The sequence below is a fragment of the Pseudopipra pipra genome, chromosome 14, assembly GCF_036250125.1.
Source record: "Pseudopipra pipra isolate bDixPip1 chromosome 14, bDixPip1.hap1, whole genome shotgun sequence".
NCBI lineage: Eukaryota > Metazoa > Chordata > Aves > Passeriformes > Pipridae > Pseudopipra > Pseudopipra pipra.
Genome location: NC_087562.1, coordinates 2611207 through 2630356, shown reverse-complemented (window position 1 = coordinate 2630356; position 19150 = coordinate 2611207). Strand labels below are relative to the sequence as shown.

General features: G+C 52.8%; 3 protein-coding genes across 6 annotated transcripts in view; 1 reads left to right on the top strand and 2 right to left on the bottom strand.

The window, feature by feature from the left end:
• RANBP10 (RAN binding protein 10) overlaps positions 1–1384 on the top strand; it is a 58552-nt gene extending 57168 nt beyond the window's left edge. For all 4 annotated transcript variants that reach the window (XM_064670831.1, XM_064670830.1, XM_064670833.1 and 1 more), the window contains one exon: positions 691–1384. In XM_064670831.1, coding sequence (XP_064526901.1) covers positions 691–821 — 131 coding nt within the window. In that variant the 3' untranslated portion in view covers positions 822–1384. The remainder of the gene's footprint in view (positions 1–690) is intronic.
• A 7030-nt stretch (positions 1385–8414) lies between these two features.
• On the bottom strand, positions 8415–10183 carry LOC135421952 (C-C motif chemokine 3-like). Its single transcript, XM_064670847.1, has 3 exons — positions 9880–10183; positions 9118–9223; positions 8415–8756 (listed from the first exon to the last, which is right to left on the bottom strand). The coding sequence occupies exons 1-3, from the start codon at positions 9944–9946 to the stop codon at positions 8666–8668; spliced, it is 264 nt and encodes an 87-aa protein (XP_064526917.1). The 5' UTR covers positions 9947–10183; the 3' UTR covers positions 8415–8665.
• Positions 10184–13333: 3150 nt separating this feature from the next.
• On the bottom strand, positions 13334–16997 carry LOC135421951 (C-C motif chemokine 14-like). Its single transcript, XM_064670846.1, has 3 exons — positions 14558–16997; positions 14038–14149; positions 13334–13667 (listed from the first exon to the last, which is right to left on the bottom strand). The coding sequence occupies exons 1-3, from the start codon at positions 14712–14714 to the stop codon at positions 13562–13564; spliced, it is 375 nt and encodes a 124-aa protein (XP_064526916.1). The 5' UTR covers positions 14715–16997; the 3' UTR covers positions 13334–13561.
• Positions 16998–19150: the final 2153 nt, after the last annotated feature.

The following is a 19150-nucleotide window of genomic DNA, read 5'->3' as shown; positions in this document are numbered from 1 at the left end:
GGAAGGAACAGCTGTTCTGACTGAGTAGAGGAACAGAATTTACATGTTTTGGGAAGGAGAGTCCCTTCCCCTGGGAGTCAGCAGTTGTTTGTCAGTGCTTGAGGAGCGTGGACAAGTTGCTGAGAACTGTCACCAGGGAGACATGAACGATGGTGTCTGGACATGCTTCATCACACGGGTCACAAGACACCTTGTCCAGCTCAGCTCAGGGTTCCCTTGTGCTTGCACAGTGAACATGCACTTGTAAAGATGCAGAGACAAGTTTGTCCAGGGCTTGGGCTGCTGTGTAGCCTTGCACAAGTGTGAGAGGTGGAGAGCTTGCTCTCACTTGGCACCAGTTTCTCCTGCCTTTCCTTATTCTTCCATACTTCAATCTCTCATGCTTTGAGGGTTTTCTGGCAGACAGCATCAGCAGGAGCTTCACTGCCTTTTTGTTGCTCTGGCCCCCACAGCAGCGCTCTCTCAAAGGCCCTGCTGAGCCGTGGGACATGTCATCGGTGGGGGGTATGTGGAGGAGCAGCAGAGCAGAGCCAGCGGAACTCAAGGAGTAACTTCTCTCCAGAGCCAGCACCTCGTGCCAGGGATGCTGGGCTGGGTACCTGGTGGGGACTGAGAGGGACCCGAGTGTGGGTGAGCCAGCACACAGCCGGGACACCTCTTCTAAGCGGATTTCTTTCTTTGCCCCCACAGAATCTCAGAACCTGCCAAAGCAGCCCCCGCTGATGCTTGCCCTGGGCCAGGCCTCGGAGTGTTTGCGGCTCATGGCTCGTGTGGGCTTGGGCTCCTGCTCCTTTGCCAGAGTAGACGACTATTTGCACTAACACAGAGCAAGATGGAGTTGACATCGTTGAGTGCTGCCCTTCACCCTCCGTTGCTGCCACTCTGCACCACCACCTCGTTCGATAGCCTGACCTCCCTGCCACCGACACCCCCTCTAGCACACACAAACACTGCCTGTGAAAGGACTGAGTGAGTCCCCTCACTGTGTGGCTATTCCTGACCCCAGGAACGACCGGCAGATCTCACCTGTCTCCCTGCCATTGCTGCGGCTCCAGCAGCACTCAGTATTTCGCTGGTTATTCTAATGTAGCGCCTTCTGATGTAGGGATTTCTCTTTGTTTTGATTTGAGTTGTTTCTCATGGTTCCACCGATATTTTATCTGGAGAGTTTTGCTGAGCTGGTTTATGCTGATTTACTGAGGAAGCTGATCAAGTTGGTGACAGCTTGTTCTTTTCTTCCCTCCTCCCTCCATCGTGCACATACAGCATCATCTTCTGTGCTAGTTATCTGAACTCTTCTCACAGTGGCAGTTCAGAGGGATTTTTTTTTATTTTATTTTATTTGAATCATGTTTATTAAAAAGGTCTCTTCCACCTCCACAAAGTCATTGATGTATTTATTGCCCACAGACTCGGTCCCAGACATACACATCGTACAACCCCGCAGGAGACCTGGTGAGGTAGGTCCTGTCACGCACTAATGGTGGGAGTTGGAGGAGCCTGGTCCTTCATGGTGCCTCTCTTAAGAGCCCAAGGCTCTTGAACTTGGCTTTGTGAGTGGGAAGAGTAGAAGACTTGACGTTGCCTTGTGTTAGTGGTTGTGCTGTAGAAGTGTCTCACAACCCTGAGAAATAGTTAAATCCAGCTCTCCTGGCAGCTGGAGGGGCAGGACTGGTGAATATGAAATCATCTGCCACTGCATGTGTAGAAGCAGGTTGTGTGAGCCTGCCAGAAACATCCATGGGTGCTGCCCCATTGGGCCAACAGTTTTTTGTTAAATTAACAAATCCTCCTTTATCTCCATGTAGGAGGGCTCTGGAACTGAGACTCAGTAATAACAGTATTTCCTGCCCCCACATCCCCATAACATTGATCTAAATGAGCATTTCTGAATTTTGGAAGTGTCTTGAGAAGCCTGGGCTGAGCTGTGCTCACCCTCTCAGGTGGGACATGCTGACATCAGCTTGTGGGTTGGGGTCAGTACCAGCTTTGCCAGGCCTGGGCCATTCAGGAGAGAGCAGCAATGTTTCTTTAAGGATTACTAAGATAATTACTGAAGTTTCAGGCCCAAAGGAGACCAGCAAAGATCTGTGAGTGAGTAACCTCCAAGTAAGATGGACTGACGTGTCTGTGCTGTGGTGTCAGGCCCAGGGACTCAAGTGATACCAAGCATTTAAAGCACTTGTTTCTGTTTCTGAGTGTGTACTGTCACCTGGTGAGGCTGTGGGCAGCACCACCATGTGCTTTGCATCCTCTGCTGTACCATTTAGAGATGGCAGGTTCAGCCTGGCTGCGTGGCAGGAGTTGCAGTTCTGCACCAAATGAATTTTAGGTCAGCAGCTCTGGGGAGGACCCAGGGGAGCTCAAAATGAACATGACTTTTACTGCTGTTCACCAATTTTTTTTTTTTTTTTTGGAAGGTTCAGTGAAAGATGAACAGGTTGGGATGAGGTTTGCCCTTAAAATGGAGGTTAGCCTGTGCCAGGAATTGAAGCAGCATGAGAGCCTGTGTGCCACTGAGAAGGGAAAGTGTGTGTGACCTCTGAGCTAGGCTGGGTTTGCAGCTGGCACGTGAGGTCTGAAATCCAGGCAGGGCAGGGGTCGGGTGTCTCCTGCACTGCAGAAGATGACTGTGGCAGGGAATGTGCAGATGGTGTTGGAGATGGTTGGGAATGCTATCCCTACCTTTTGATGAAGGTGTACAGTGTGTAGAGGCAGTGCTAGAGCCATGGTGGCCTAAGAAAACAGTCAGCTGGAGGTTTGGAGATGGAGGAGATATTTCTATCAGATTAACTTGTGTAGCTGAAAAAAGCAGAGGGAGCACTGCCTACCACAGGCTTTTTCTAGGGAGACAGAGGCAGAGGGCTGCACTAAGCAGAAGGAATTTAACTTGGGAATCTGGGGCTTCTTGTCAATTCTGCGAGACACCTGATGTGCCTGAAAGCTCATCTGTTGATTTTCAGCTCTCCTCATTGGCCTGCAGATGGATATTGCCCCAGCCTGCAGTCCTTGCCTTGCTGCAAGTGCAGAGATAACTCGATGGACGGGTTTCCTTTCTGAAGCCTCTGATCCCAAACGTGCCAGGGCTGCCTGTCCCAGCCTGTCCCAGCCCACAGAGCCTGAGGCAGCTTGTGAACTTGGCCTGGTGAGTCTCTCCTGCAGGCTCTTCATTCCTTAGACCCAGGCTTAGGGCACACTGCTGGGCTGATTGTGGGTACTGAGGTTGGAAAAACTCAGTACCTGGCTTTGCTTTTCATGTTTGGCAACATCCTCTGCTGTTGGTCCCTGTTTAGCTTGCAGCAGTCTGGCTGCAGACTTCTCATCTTTGTAGCAACACTATCTCTTTCTGAGGTTTTTGGGTTCCTTCTCTTTGTGGTTTCTTTAAGCCAAGACTTTTCATCTTGTGTCATAGTAATGCCCCACTTGGTTTCCCAGCAAAGCTGTGCTGACTGTCCTAGAGCATCTTTTTATTTTGGTTTCCCTTTCACTGTTAAAAAAAAAAAGCCCCAAAACAAGAGATGTTCCTAGATATCTGGTTATTCTGGTGCCAGGAAATGCCTGATGAATGTTACTTGGATTTTTTTCATTTATTTCAAGTGATCTGGTGGTTTCACTACTGGTTTCTGCTTATTTTGCTCAGATTCTGACTAACGTGGCCATGACTCAGTACGAAGAAGATCAGCATTGTTTGCAGTGTGTGGTGGGGTGTAGGCCTTCACCTACCCCTGATTCCTAGGTGGGATTTCTGGCTTGCTTTTCCCAGGTTGTATTTCAAAGCCTGTTGCCTTTGAATCTCCCTGGCTGCTCTTTGATGGTTCATGTTGGCTGAACCAACTTGGTTTGGATTGTTGCAGTAATTTTAAAAAGCGGAACTAAAGTGAATTGTGGTCTTTGGCTTTGAAGATGGCTGTCCCCCTGAACAGAGGCTACATGCAGTTCAAAAGTACTTCTATAAAAGCTGGGATTTGTTATTCCAAGTACCTCGAGCAACCTGGTCACTGCTCCCAGGAGAAACCTCTTCCAGCTCTGCTGTGGCTGCACATTCGGAGGGTCTCAGCTCTCCCCTGATCAGTCCAGAGGCACCACCCAGAGTGATCTGTAGAGTGGCAAACACACTCCATCTCTGTGTTCTGGGCACCAGCCACTCCACCCGCCTTCCTCAAACTCAGCACTGCAGTGAGGGCCTCTCAGAAGGGACCTGGTGAAAACTTGTTTTCCAGGGTGGTGAACAGCAGCCCTGCACATCCTGGGCTTTGGCTTTGAGCCCAATGCCCTGACTGTTAAGTGGCCTTTTGAGAACAACATTTTGGGAACTCCAGACCTGGAGCCTTGGTTAAAGTGTCCTTCAGGGGTTCTGTGGAGACGTCTTCATGGAGCTGAATTGCATCACCAGGCTTTTCTCCCTGTGGAGAAAGGTTCATGCTCTTCCCCCAGAGCAGTGATAGAGAGCATCAAGAATGCACTGGAAGAACTTTGGAGTGAGGTGCACTGGAGTGTCTGGGATAAAGGTTTCTGGGAGGTGTATCCACCTCATACACATAGTAGTCCAGCCTGTGACCATGTAGACATCTCTCCTGTACTAGGGGAGCCAAATCTTGTTCCCCTTGGAACCATTTCGTTCCAGATGATTCTTCTGGATGTTCCATGAGCCTACCCTAGCAGGTATTTAACAAAAGCTAATTCAAGACTTAGAAGGTTGAATGAGGTCTCAGATGAGCCCTCCCATGAGTAGGGAGGTCTGTTTCCCCTGCATCCTTCAATGTGCTCTCAGAGCCAGCTTGTTTTGGGAAAACTTCTTGCTGCTACCAGCTCTCCCTTCTTGCTTGTCTGCCTCCCACAGTCCCAGTATTCTCCCAGCTGCATGACCACCAATAGTGGTATCTGCCTGCTGGGTGCTGTGGGAGCTGCTCCAAACCAGGGCCAGCTCTGTGGCTCGTGTCTGTGTCAAGCACAGGCATGGCAACACCAACTGCCCTTCCCAGGCTTGCTGTGCCACGCTGGCCTAAAGGGGCAGATCTGGGCACAACAGTCCCTTTTTGTCACCATACAGGATCCCATCAGCCTGCAGCTGGTCTGGCTGCAGCAATTCTGCTGTTTTTCTGGAGTCTGGTTAGGAACTGAGCCCTTGTGTGCAGGGAGCAGAATGGAGAGGGACTCCCAAGTGAAGCACTGGACAATATGCAGCATCCAGCTGTTGAGGGGAGGTTGTCTGGTGGCTGTGAGTACCAGCCCCCTGTGAGTACCAGAGCTGGAACTCATTGCTCTGGGACATATAAAAGATGTGTTGGTTATGGGTGCTACAGCTTGTTGCTATTTCCAGCATCCTGGTTGTCCTCACTGTGCTGCTGCCAACTGGGTTTGGACACTGGGAGATGGAGCTGTGACTGGTGTGGAAGATGGGCCCGTCCAGGAGTATCATTCCTCATGGTTACCTAGGATCTTTCCATATGCTTCCTTTTTCCTTCTGGTTTTTCACAGTGACATGTCAGCCTGTCCTCACAAGCTGTGTCCTTGTTTGTCACGTTTTATTCAGGCATCTTTACCATTCTTTAAATAGCTTTGTTCTTGAGTCTCCCTTGAACAACTGGAGCAACCAGAGCTGCTGGAACTAGTTCTGGGGATTGAGTATATAATTTTCCACCTTGGGCATCAGGGATGATGAACCATCTCCTCCTTCAGCAAAGCAAACCAGGTTGGATTGCTTCTGTGCTTTGGTACCTGTCTGTGTTAATACATAGCAGCTGTTGTTTAGATGCAAGTTTCAGAGTTTCTTCTGCCCTTGTGGGGTTGATTGAGGAGGTGAACCTTGGCAGTCAGGCTGTAGAGCAGCCTGTAAATGCTGTGAAGCTGTGTGGGGCACCAGACAGGATTGGGAAGCTCTTCCCATGAAGAAGCAGAGTGCAGACTTGAACTGCCCCATGGGCAGCAGATGGAGAGAGGGGTCCATCATGCTTCAGTCCTGGGTGCAGTGAGGCCCTGTGGAGCTGGTCACAGCCTGAGAGAAGGAACACCTTGAAAAGGCCCTGGTCCACCCAGGAGTCCCCTTTGCAGAAGGAGCAACTTCCCACCCTGCCAGTGTGAGAGCAGCCTGAGTGGTGGGTTGGGGAGGCAGTAGGTCTGTTGTAGAGAGCTAGTGTTGGGTCTCCAGCTGTACACGTCTGTCCCAAGGTGTTTCTGCAGAAAGACTTGGGAAGGACAGGCCAGGAATGAGGAATGAGTGATGGAGGGAACTGCAGTCCAGCAGTTCTTACTCAAGAGACAGAGGTGGCTGTGAGTCTTGTTGCATTGGCTGCATAGGGCAGAGCTGGAGGAAGTGTTGCCAGGGAGCTGGGAGGAGCTACAGCAGATTCGAGAGGAAAGGGGAGCAGTTGAGAACCTGGAGGCCTCTTTCGTGGGCAGCACTGGCTGCTCTCCACCATCCTTCCTGCAACGAGAGGTGGCAGGTGATGGATGGCTGGTCAGGGCATGTCTGTCCCTCTCCCCACGTCTCACAGAGCTCAGAGCCTGCAGCTTGAGCTGTAGCAGTGCCCAACAAGCCAGGGCATCATCCAGACTTGAGGAGCACGTGTCCTGCTGGCTGTTTTCTTTCCAGGAGGGAGGCTTAACTCTCTCCTGCTTGCAGGAAGCCCTCAACTCCCATGAGGGATTTACACTCACATCACCACAGAAGGATTCCTGGAGGCCATGCAAACCTCTGCTCCTTGCTCCATATCCCCTGGCCAGGCAGACCCTGGTCACTCCATTTGGGTCAAGGCACTTGCTCAGACCTCTTTTGCTTGGGAGGACTTCAGCTGCACCCTTCCTCCAGAAGGGAGCACAGAGGGATTTTTGCAGGCTGGGCTTCCACACTTGGCTCAAACTTGGAGAAAGGAGAAACAGCAGCAGCTCTGGGGATACTCCGGATTTTAAAGAAAATTTGAAAAATACAATAATTATGGTGAATTCCAGACCAAGGACTCTGCACAGGGCTTGGCTTGGGATTGTCTCTCGGTCCCGCCTGTGCACGCTCTTCACGGCTCTGCAGCTGGGGGAGGCAGGAGGAGGCTGCCAGCACCTGAAGCTCTGGCACGCAGCAGGGCAAGCCCCAGGACCTGCCCACCACGCAGTGAACTCCTCTCCTGCTGGTTGCTCAAAACTCAGGTATGAATGCTCGGCTGGAGCACGGGGTGCAAGGTCTCTGCAGGTTTCCCACCAGCCCCGGAGGAGCGGGGGCAGATCTCCCTGTGCCACTCCAGGCTTCTCATCGCCTTCGGAAGGGAGCTCCTCCTCTTTGGTACAACATTGGCTAAATGGACATTACACAAACTGTGCACATTGGTTCAGTCTAAGCTTAGTATTTGTGAATTAAGTTATCTGACGCTTCGCATGAAAACTTCGAAAAGGGGATTGGGGGGGGGTTTTAACTGAGAAAAAGCCTATGAAAATATACTGGAAATATGGTAAAAAAAATCGACATTCTGCTGTATATTGACAGAATTATTTTTATTAAAATACACATCCATGTGCAAGAGCCAGTGTGGAGCCATGTGCTTTGTCAGTCTGTGCTCGCCGGGGAAGGCGAGCACGGGGCCGGCGGCTCGTGTCCCTTCTGACAGGGGATGCACAATCCATGGGATGTTTGTTCCCCAGCATCAGATTCTGCTTCAGCTTCATCCCATGGTGCTTATGACCTGCGGGCAGAAATGTCACTGGGGATGTTTTTCCCGTGCCATTCGGTATCCTAGAAAATACAGCCCTGCCGTGTTCTGTGACGGAGCATGAAACACTGAGGAAGCTTTGGGCTGATGATCAGTCTGTGGCACTTGCCACATTCCTTGCCTTCACCTTTCTGTGGTTTTCCCATGTGGATTTGCACCTCTCCCGTGAGGTGATGGACCAGCAGCCTGGTGTGAGTGTCTGGGGTGCCATGCTGCTCCCACCCCTCCCCAGCCCTGCAGGGGGACAGGCAGCCAGGACACCTCCCTGCCCATCTCAAGGGGGTTGTGTCCTCACTCTCCCAGCACACTGGATATTGTTTCTTATCTCCCTCAGATATTTTGCAGTGGCCACCAGCACATTTGGAAGCTGACAAGGTATTAAGGGTTTGGTAGATCAGTATCTTTTCTCGGAACCCTCCACTGCTGACCCCTTAATTCTGGAGCGCCTGCAAAGCCTGTGGGGCTGTGAGCGTGCTCTGAGGATGTACAGCCTTACCTAGGGGCAAGGATAACCTCACCTCCGTGTCCTTGACCTATGGGTCAAGACCTGGCTCTGCTATCACATTCCCAATGAAGCACACTGTGACCAGGCACGGTTTGCTCCCAGCCCGGAGAAACGTGTGCTTGTGGCAGAGGTTTCTTTGGGTCACACCATCCCCTGGGCTTGTAGGATCTGCTCCTTGGGCTGGAAGAATCAGGAAAAATTCAGACAGCAACTTATAACAATGAGTTTTTATTATAAATATTTGCTCCACTGGCACAGCCTGGCAGGGAAGGGGCAGCAGGAGGAGCTTGGTGGCCGGCTGGTCCATAATGTGGTGACACTTGACCCTGCCAGGGTACGGGCTGGCTCCACCTGCAGTGGTGGTGCCCACTGCCACAGCAGCCTTTGGAGAAGGGCTGTGAGCACTGTCAGCACCCAGCAGAGACAGGAGGACTGGATGGGCAAGTGGGATGGTGGATGGAGTTCATTTTTTCTTTCTAAGCTTTTCCATGGCTTTCTCCACCCAGCGCTTCTTGGGGTCAGCACAGATCTTGGTACCTCTGGCAGCCACAATCCTGCAAGGAGAAGGTGAGGAAAAAGAGTGAAAATGTGAACTGTGAGCCATTCCCTTCTCATTCTCCCCTTCCCTTGTGCAGCCCTATCCTGGATGGAGGCTTGGAATCATCTCCAGCAGTCCATGGCCTCCTTGGGCTGATGGTGTGTGTCTGAGTCTTCCCAGACCACTGGCTTAAGCAGAAAGCACTAAAACCTATTTTTCCCCCCTTTGCCCACCCTACTGAGCTACTTTCCTGCCACAGCCCCCTCCAGGCACATGCCCCTGGCTGGGACTGAGCCATCTGCAGGGTGGGATGGGAAGGAGGAGCTGCTCCAGCTCCCCACCGTGCCGGGGTGGGAAGCAATCCCTGGGATACTCACACAACTGCAGGCATAGGGCAGTCAATGGGGGTCTCATAGTAGCTCTGCACGTGTCGGACGGGTCTCTCTGCGTACTCAAAGCAGCATTCGATGGGTCTGAAGTGGGCTGGGAAGGGAAGGGAGGGATGTTTTAAACAGCCTTGGCAGCATTTTGCAACTAATTGCATCGCCAGACAGTGACACCGCAGGATGTGGAACTGTGGAGCTTCTCAGCAGCTCCTGCAGGATCCCACAGCAGGGATTTGCTTCCCTTCGTGCCAGCAAGCACAGGACTGGGATGTGGACAATGGTGGGGAGGGAACAGCACAGGACCCGGCACCCCACAGCCCGTGTTGCTGCAGCCACCAGAGTGCACAGTAAGGTCGGGCTGCTCGCTCTGGGGATGAGGTTTTGGGGGTTTCCAAGGCGGGGGCACAACTTGTAGGGTGTTTTAGGAGGCTCCAAACAGCTGAACGTGCTCCCCCCCCCTCCAACCACTTGCTCATCCAGCTGAGACCTGGGGAACGGCTGCCAGAGTCTCCAGGCTCCTGCAGCATCTCCCCAGGGCCGGCTTTGCTGAAACCACCCAGCACCTTCTCCATCCACCCCTGCATCCCTGATGTGCTGCCCTGCATTGCCCTGCCCTGACCAGGGGGTTGCTGCTCCCTCCAGCAGCACCATTCCCACTCCCTGCTGGGCTTTCCTGCCCAACCTCCCCAGTGGGACATCCCCAGTGGGGACTCCGAGCCCGGACCTGCAGCAATGGCCCACGAGGTGCCTTACCTGTGGCACAGTGCAGGGAGAAGGTGAGGAGCAGGGTGAGCAGCAGGACTGTCCTTGCAGTGGCCATAGTGGCTGCCTGAGGGCTCTTCCTCTGTCCTTTGTGCTGCCCTGCCCGGTGTCCGTGGCTTTGGCTCCCGTTGCTCCGTAATTTATCCTCCTCATCCCGCCCCCTCGGGCCGCTCTTCCAAAAACTTCAGACGTGTTCTAAGAAGCCCCTTCCCAGGGACGAGGGGGTTTCTGTCGTTTATTTTTGGGACACATCCAGTGGGGGGGTGGAAAAGGTCGAGGAGGAGGGGGGCGGCTACTTCTGCTTTCTGCGGAAGCCGTGACGCCGTGAGAGGCTTCCAGGAGGCTCTGGGGGAACCGAAATTTACTCAGGAAAGCAGATTAAAGCATATTCCCATGAAGGCAGAGAACATCAGGTCCAATGCTCATCTGCTTATTTCTGACAGGAGAGACGACCCACAGTCTGAGCAGGAACGAGTCACAGGTGGGTTTAATTGGTTTGGCCAATTAAGCGACTAATGAATCCCCTCCAAACCGGCCTCCCCAGCCACCCTGGCCATACAGAGGGTGTTGGGTTAGTCAGTGAAGCACTCTGGGATGGGATGTCAGGCAGAAAAAGCCATCCTGGACCAAACAAGCAGGGACCTCAGAGCAGGGGGTGGCAGAGATGATTTTGGTGGGTTCAGGAGACTTTATAGAAGGGGAAAAAATAGAGCAGTGGCAGTGGGGTGTCTGAGGAGAGTCTGGGTCTGATCACAAGTCTGAGCCCAAGTGTTGCCTCTGCCTCCCACATGAGCACTGGGATCAAAATGAGAGGGTCAGAAGGATGGAGGCCTGTGGCCATCAGTGCAGACAGGTCATTTCTGCAGGGAGATGGGGCAAACCCTACTACAGCCCCAGGAGAGTCATCCCAGAGCCCAGAGAGGACCCCAAGGGCAGGAGGGGCAGGTGGCACAGACACAGCAGCACCACCAGCCCTGCTTCCATGCAGGGATCTGCTCCCAGGGAGGGCAGGATGGTCTGTGTGTGAGGAGGGGGTGAGGACCCACTGGGAACCCCATAGGATGGTGGTGAGTGGGAGCACAGGAGGGGACCTGGCTGAGACAAGCCAGGGCTTCTCAGAAGAGAATAGAGGTAGAAATGGACTTCCTTGAAGATTATTTCATGTTTGCTGTAAGAACACTTTCGCTGGCTTCTCTGTAAGAAGAAAGGAGAAGGAAACAAATCAAATGTGCTGAAAATTCTGATTTAGAAGAAATAGCCCACACAACGTGGGGTCTGGTGGCCTGGCACGGGCCAGGGTGGCCATGCAGAGAGCTGGGCACAGCACCACTAGGTTCTGATGCTGCTTTCCCCAGGAAAGGGCTCTACAGACAAAAAACACCTGACATACAGCAGCTCCTGAGTCCTCCTCTCTGGACTCTGCATCCCCCCAGGTTCTCCTGCCCTCCTTTTTGCAGCTCCTGCCATGTCTCTGATGTACAGACCCTCAAGCCCAGCAGCTGCCAGAGTCATACCACCTCCTGGGCATGGGTTACAAGCAAAGGGCTGTAATTAAGGGAGAACTGAGCTAATGGCTTTTTCAGCCATCTCCTGGCACAGAAAACCTTACATGCCAAGCCCTGAGCTCCCTTTTCAGGCTTGTCTGAGGCACCTCCTTTCCCTTAGCTAATTATTCTTGTCCCCAGTCCTACAGGAAGCATTAATAGATGCCTCCACTCTCTGCCCTTCATAAAGCAAATTAGTGCATGTTGGGCCTGGAGAGGCTCCACAAAGCTCTGGAGGACTGGGGTTCCCTCTGTGTCCCTGTCCCAGCAGTGAACCTTCGGGTTTGGCTTTAGTCTTCTCCATGCTCTTCACACCTGCAGTGCCTGGGGTGCTCCCAGCAACCTCCCAGGCCATTCCCACAGCCTCTTCTCCAGGTGTTCTCCAGGTGCTCCTTGTTAGGCAAATGTAAAGGCAAGCAGCCCTCTGTGTGGAGAGAACAGGGGTAGACAGGCTGTGCACAGGAGTTTATGGTTGTCCAAACCACCTGCAACCTCACTAATAATTAAAATTGAATACAAATTTTTTGACTGAGGAAAAACCCCACTTCAGGAATTAAAATGGGGTAGGCACGGATGAAAAAAATGTAGAGATGAGGAAATATTCTCTGACTCGTATAATCTCTTGGGGTTTGAGTGGGTAATCATGGAAGTTAATAGTTTAACAGCTTACATGTGTGTGTGATAAATGTTGGGTGGTGCTGAGGTCTGTGCTGCATCCATGCCACAGCTGTCAGGAGAGGGCACCAAGTCCAAGCAAACAGGGTGACTCCACAGTCTGAAAGCTCAGGAAGGATAAAGGCAACAGTTCAAGAGGCTTCCTCAGGCTGAAGCTTCTCCTGGTGGACCCACAGATCTCCACCTGCCTCTTGGTGCCCATGAGACCTCTGGTTCCCAGACCTGCAGTGTGCTGGGGCATCCCTCAGCTCTGGGTGGGTTTTGCCTCTGCTGTGAAAGCACCTCTGGAGCTGCTGCAGCCAAAATTCCCTTCCCCAAGATCTGGGAGTGCTGACAGCAGGGCTTTCAAGGTGGCAGCTACTCAGGGACTGGCTGAGCATCATCTGGCTGGTGGTAAGTGATGGCTTTTTTGTGACTTGGTGGGTTTTTTTGGTGGGGGTTTTTGGGGGGGCTGGTTTTCTTCCCCCTCCCCCTTACTGAACAGTCACAGGAAAAGAAAGAGGACGTGGAGGCATTCAGAATCACAGCTTTTGTCTCCCCAGGTCTCTGTCACACGTGGTGGAGCCCTGCTCCACTGGCCATGGCTGAACACCTCCCTGAGGGTGGGAAGGAGTGAATGAATCCCTTATTTTGCTTTGCTTTTGTGTGCAGCTTTTGCTTTATATATTATATTGTCTTTATCCCAACCCATGACTTTCCTCACTCTTGCCCTTGCAGTTCTCCTCCCCATCCCAAAACCCTGGCAGGGATCACTGCTGAGCAACCAGGGATCCTGGCAGGGGTGGGATTTCCAGGGCTGTATGCTGGTGAATCCCTTGTCTGCTTCAGCATCCCTTGCCTGTCCTCCCTAACCAGGGAGGTCTGCAGAGAAACCCTTCCTCTGCAGCACAGCTCAGAGACACCACAGTCCTGGGGCAGATGTGGCAGCCAGGCTGTGCTCCTGCACAGGGCAGCACAAGGGACGAGCTGAAACCTCTAAGGGCCCATTTTTGCACCTAAAAGCCCTCAGGTGAGTCTCCAGCCCCCTTTGGGTTCCCTTGAAGCGAATACCCAAATGCCCTGCATCCATACAGTGCCATCCATGCCCCTCCCTGCCTGCCCCAGTGAGACTCAGTGGGAAGATCCCCCATCCCACCCCAGCCCCTTGGCCAGCTCCACGCCTCGACCTGCTGGCAGCAGCAGCAGCGCTGTGGGGCTGGGAGAAGAAAGGACACCACTCTCCAATCTCACATGAACTAAACTTTATTTTGTGGCTGTGATCAGCAGGCAGGTGCTGGCAGGACCAGCAGCATTCCAGGGGCTGGTGCCTGGCTGGTGGACACAGCTCAGAGCTCTGGGGAGCCAGTGTCCCCCACCAGCAGCCAGGACCTCTGCATTCCCTTCTGGGAGGATGGTTATAGACCCTCCTTCCCACCAGGATGTTGGGTAGCCTTAACCAGGACACCCACTCTACATCATGGGGCACGAAGTTCTTTCCTCTTCTGGAGCTTCCCAACTGCTCTCTGCACCCAGGGCTCCTCTGGGTTTGCGCAGACCTTGGTCCCATTCTTGGTCTTAAACCTGCCGAGGTTAAAGGTGAAGCTTTGTGAGAAATGACAGCTATAATCCCACTCATGCCCATGCCATCCTCCCTCCCTGATCCTTCTCTATTCCCTTTGGCCCTGCATACTGCCCCTGGGTACTTGGTGCCCTACAATCAGCTCATGCTGCAGCCCAGCACCTCTAGAGCCTGTGCAGAGCCTTCAGGAGCTGCAGTGGACTCACGTCCTAAACTCTGCCCTGTAAAAGTGCCCAGACAGTCATGCCCTCCCCTCTTCATGCTGGAAAACTGTGGAGGCTACACAGACCTGGCCCTGTCCTGTCTGCAGATGAACTGAACCTGTGCTGGCTCAGGAAACAGCACAGCAGTGGGGAAATTACCAGGACTTACACAATTGCTGGGAAAAAACACTCCCTGGAAGTTGAATAGCAATCCTTCAGGTTTGCCAGCCGGAGAGCACCCTTTACATAATGGAAGCAGCACTCAGATGGAGAATAAGGGGCTGGAGAAGACAAAGAGAGACTGTGAACACTGGCTGTGGAAGGCAGTTTGTCTTTAGGACCTTCCCCCATGACAAGGCTGACGCACACAGCATCCCCCAAACTCTGCAAATGCTGCCACGAGGACCCCCAGCTGCCCTCCTCCTTCATTCCCTGGGCAGGAGAGGAGGATGCTCCAGGTTATCATCCAGCACCAAAAGCCCTGCAGCAGCTCTGCCAAAACCACCCAGATCCAGGAACAGTTTCCTTCCTTCCCTGCCCCCTGGGATGTGCAGCTCTGCCCTGGCCAGGGGGTTGCTCCTCCTGCCAGCAGCCCCATCCCTGCTCCACCTGGTGGGTTTCTTGCCTGACCACCCCAGTGGGATAACCCTGAGTCCCGACCAGAAGTGGTGGCCCATGAGGTGCCTCACCTGCACTGGAGTGTGGGGAGAGGGTGAGGAGCATCACGAGCAGCAGGACTGTCCTTGCAGGGAACATGGTGGCTGTGGGAAGGCTCTTCCTCTCCGGGTACTGCTCTGCCTCTTCAGAGGAGCTGAGCTGTGAGCTCAGGCAAGGAGGAGCTGCCATTTATCCTCTCCAGCCCTCCCCTCATTAGCCCTTTTCCGAATAACATGTAACAAATTCAAGGAAAAGGTCTACCCTTATCCTTGCCCCTGGGGATTTCCATGTCACGTGGGATCATCGGGGTTATGGTCTGGGACAATACCTGGAAAGACAGCGAACTTTGACAACTTCTGTGTTCACCCAGACAGGGACAGCCACGAGGGAAGTGAAATCTTCCTCTGCAGAGGTGTCAACTCAAGAGCTCCCAAGCACTCAGAGAGAGGTTTCGTGGAGATAGGAAAGACAAAGCTCGGCGCTGCATGCAAAGTCCCTTTCCAGCCCCAGAGCCAACACAAATGTGCTGGAGATGGCTGGGTGGCATGTGAATTCCTGGAAAGCATTAAGCAGAAACACGGTGACTGCTGCTGCCACCAGCCCTCTGTGGCTGGACAGCTGCAAGTTGTCAAATATTGGCAGAAATTGTATCACGTTCCACGCTGTTACTATGGAGAGGAACAAAAATCCCTGTTCATAGCTGGGAAGTGTGGGGTGAAAAGAGAAGGAGGTGTAGTTGAGCTCTTCCTTGTGGATGAGACTGGCTTAGCCCCTGGATTCAGGACAGGGCAGGAGTCAGCATCTGGCTGAGGGGAATGGATGAAAAACCAGGTGTTCCAAGCTTTTGGATGTCTTTCATCTTCCATCTTCCACAGCCTTGAAGCATCCCAGATCTCTGTGTTAACCTGGGGGACAGCTTCTTCCCCCGTTGCTGGACTCCCCCTTCATCACACCTTCTGCAGGTCTTTGTCAGTCATGCTCAGCCCCTGCTCTGACACTCTTTTTGTTACTCCCTCTTTCTAACCAGGCTCTAAGTAGATGCAGGGCACCACAGTCCCCCCTCACCCTCTGTGAGCTACTCAGGGGGTCACCTGGCACCCCCCAGCCACCCTCTGGAGCAGGACATTGTGCCTGGGACTGCATCATCCCTGGGTGCCTTTTAAAAGACTTGGGGGAAAACCACCCACTGCTGAGAACTGCTCTGGTCATTCCCATGTCTCCTGACCCCCAGCTTCACCTGGACACCTCTCCTGCTCAAGGAGCCCAGGGAGGTATGATGAGGCTCTTCCCAGCCCAGCAGAAACTATTAAAACATGAACTCAGGCCTGTGTAGCTGCTGTGCTGGCTCAGCTGCCATGGGGAGATGGAGTCCCTACGGCTCAGAAGCACAACTTGGCCCGGGAGCAGCTGGTGTGAGGTCACCCACACTGTGCAGCCACCCGAAGACTACAGAAAAGTGTTTCTAAACAGGTCCCACATTCCTCCCTGCATGTGCTCAGCCCAGGGACTCAGTGTCTCTCTGAGCTGTAATGAACTCCTCCAGCCCTCCTGCTGATCCCCTAAACCATCTTTCCTTTCTCCACAGCTTTGTTGATGTTCTCTTCCCCTTGTGAAGCTTCTGCTGAACTGTGCTTGCTTGTCTGGCAGAAGATCTGGTCTAGGATGCTCTGCTTCCCCTTTCTCAAGTTTTCAAGCCATGTTTGTGGAAGCCAGATGATTCATAACTCCCTGGAGACCTTTTGATGTTTCTTCTTTTGGAAAGGGAAACTGATGTGCAGACATTAGTTGATGAAAAACTGATTGCTGGATTGCTGGAAAGCCCCGCTGCCGGCCCAAGTTTCCCTTTCATTTGAATGGACTCTGAACAATTTGCTTGTTTACATAAAAAATAAACAGCATCCTATTTGTTCTGCAAGAGGAGGGGGAGGAGGGAAGCTGAGGGGGCAGCTCAGGTGCAGCCTTTCCCAGCAGTGATGCCAGTGAGGGGAGGAAGGAGCTGGGCAGGAGCTGGGCAGAACAAGCCCCACGCTGGGCAGTGGAGTCCCAATGGGTAACTGAGCACACCCAGCCATGCTGGAAAACACAACCACACAACCATCGTGCACTCAGGAAGGCACAGCCTCTGCACTGCAAGAGCAGCAGGGCTGCCAGGGCAGGAAATGTGGCTGAGTATCATCTGGGCATCACCCAATGCCTGAAACTGCCCCTCAGGAGGCAGTGGGAGGGGTTTAAGTTTTCTCTGTCTTCTGTTCTACCCAGTGTACTTTGAGTCTTTTCCATTTACAGTACAAAACGTTCTAGTTTTGCTTCTTTTAAACCCTCAGCTTTCTGAGTGTAAAGCCCCTCCACATTTCCTTGGGGTGCTCACTGAAGGGTCTCCCCAGCTCCATTTTCAAGCTCTGGTTACTCAGGATGTAATCACGAACAAAAGGCGATCCTCTTGTTCCTTCCCGGAGTCAGAGCTCACCCTGTGGCTCCAGACACGACTGTGCCAGGTCCTACAGCCTGGAAAGACACTCTAAAACGAGGAAAATGAGAGTCTCTTCCAAAGCCTGCTTCCTACAGACGGACACTGGGGACCACCAGGTACTGTAAGTTGGTGATCCAGGACGCATCCTGCGCGGTAAGTCCTGCCCGGAGCCACGAGACACGGAGGCCGCAGGAAGGCCGTGTCCAGGAGCCCTTCCCCAGGGTTCTGTCGGCCCTGATTTGCTGGGCAAGCTCGTCCACTGGCACAGGGACAGAAAAGAAACTCCCTGTGGCCGAGCAGGAAGCCCTCACCACCACGGCCAAGCGGAGGCAGAGGTGGATGCACGTGAGCCAGAAACGGGAAGCTGACTCCACTTTGCTAAAGAAGATAAAAATAAGGATCTGATGCCAATTTTCTTTGAACACTCTGAAAAGGAAATATTTTTCTATTTTTATCCGGTGAGGTTAATCAACTGCCTGGGGGTTAAGTGAGGGTGGACCTGGGGGTGTCAGGGAGACTCCATGCTGGAGAGGCTTCTGTGTCAGGTGGCTAACAGGGGAAATGATGCCTGGCGAGGACTCAGCCTCCTTTTTTCAATCCTGACCCCTTTTGAGCTCCCAGAGTTTAAGCTGGCGATAGAGAGATGCTTCAGCTCAGCTTTCAAAGCAAAGTTGTGATAACAGAAAAAATTAGGACTGGAAGGAATTGCAGCCTAATTGTCAGCGATTTAAATCTGAGCAGGGTTAGTCCTGATAATTCCAAGAAGGCACTATAGCAAGTTATGAATTTCCATGCTCCTTAGTGTTTGATTAGGATGAAACCCAAGCAATCAGAAAAATAAATGCAGTTAAAGAATGTGAGGAGAAAGACACACTAAGGCCCTTAGATATTGTAGTGAAAAAGTGTTTGTGATGGCTGTGTTTGGAGCTGGCAAACTGACATCACATCCCTCCTTGGAGGGCACCTCTCACTTATTTCCATCTTTTCCTTTTTTTTTCTTTTAATTATTTTCTTCATGGCAGAATTCAAGGGTGAATTCTGAAGGGTGAGTTCTGAAGGCTCAAGAAATGAGTCTTCCTCCATCACCTGGGAGAGTCACTGAAGGGACATGATCTTGCAGAGTCCCCACAACCTCAGTGTTACCCAAGGGGGATGTCGGTGACAACAGCAGACCTTGCAGTGACAGGAATGGGGCACAATCCTCCTAAAAATGGAGATTAGGCAAACACAAAGCCTGGCAGACCCACAGCCACGCAGCAGAACTGTGGCTGTGTAACAGGGAGCCAAACAGCTTCTGCTGAGCCAGCGGTGTGAAAGTGGTGCTACTTGAGCTTGGGCAGAGGCTCCCCCAGTATGATATGAAAGCTCTTATGCAATGTTTCACAGGAAAACCACAGTGCCAGGCAGGGACAGACATGTCATAAACCACAAAACAAGTCTCAAACCAGGCAGGATGGAGGTGGCCGTGTCTCTGCTTCACAGGAATCACCGCGCACCTCGTGCATCGCCCTGGAGAGAAGTCAGGGCTTGGAGAAGAGGATGGCAGAGGTTCAGACTGCAGGGAGCAGTGAGAGGGGACAAGGCTGGAGCCAAGGGTGACCCCAGCACAGGCAGTGTCCTCGTTAGTGAGGTGAGAGCCCACAGAGTCTGAGCACGGGGAGCAGAGCCAGAGGCTGGTCAGAGGCTCCATCAGCATCCCCAGGCAAATCAATGTAAGGAAGCAGATCCAGAATCTGTTTGGGAGGGTTGGGGGAATCCACTCAGCTGTAGCAGGAGATGGGGACAGAGACAGGGCTCCAACACCAGAGGGTCCAGCCAGCCAGGAGACAAGATACCTACAGTATAGATCCAAGGTCTGTCCAAGGGACTGGAGCAGAGCCAGGACTGCAGACCAGCACTTACAGCAGGCCCAAAGCAGGGACCACAGCCTCAAGCCTGAGCTTAGATGTGGCTCCTGGTCCTTGGGCAGAGGGTTGGGGGGGTGTGTGTTGTGGGGGTGAATCCACTCACAGATGAGGCTGGTCAGGATGATTAAGGCCAATTAGTGCCCTCAAGGCCTGGCATTGTTCCATCTGATGGATCCTGTAGTGAGGTGCAGGCATGGAGGGGAGCCCGTGTGGGATCCCAGTGACTACTCTTTCTCATAAGGTCAATC

Bases quoted from the DNA above. Each gene is read 5' to 3' on its own strand.
- LOC135421952 (XM_064670847.1), bottom strand. From the start codon at position 9,946: ATGGCCACTGCAAGGACAGTCCTGCTGCTCACCCTGCTCCTCACCTTC. The intron at 9,224-9,879 runs GTAAGGCACCTC...TTCCCTTCCCAG, and splicing joins CTCCCTGCACTGTGCCACAG to CCCACTTCAGACCCATCGAA. The intron at 8,757-9,117 runs GTGAGTATCCCA...TTCTCCTTGCAG, and splicing joins TGCCCTATGCCTGCAGTTGT to GATTGTGGCTGCCAGAGGTA.
- LOC135421951 (XM_064670846.1), bottom strand. From the start codon at position 14,714: ATGGCAGCTCCTCCTTGCCTGAGCTCACAGCTCAGCTCCTCTGAAGAG. The intron at 14,150-14,557 runs GTGAGGCACCTC...TGTCTTCTCCAG, and splicing joins CTCCCCACACTCCAGTGCAG to CCCCTTATTCTCCATCTGAG. The intron at 13,668-14,037 runs GTAAGTCCTGGT...TAACCTCGGCAG, and splicing joins TGTTTTTTCCCAGCAATTGT to GTTTAAGACCAAGAATGGGA.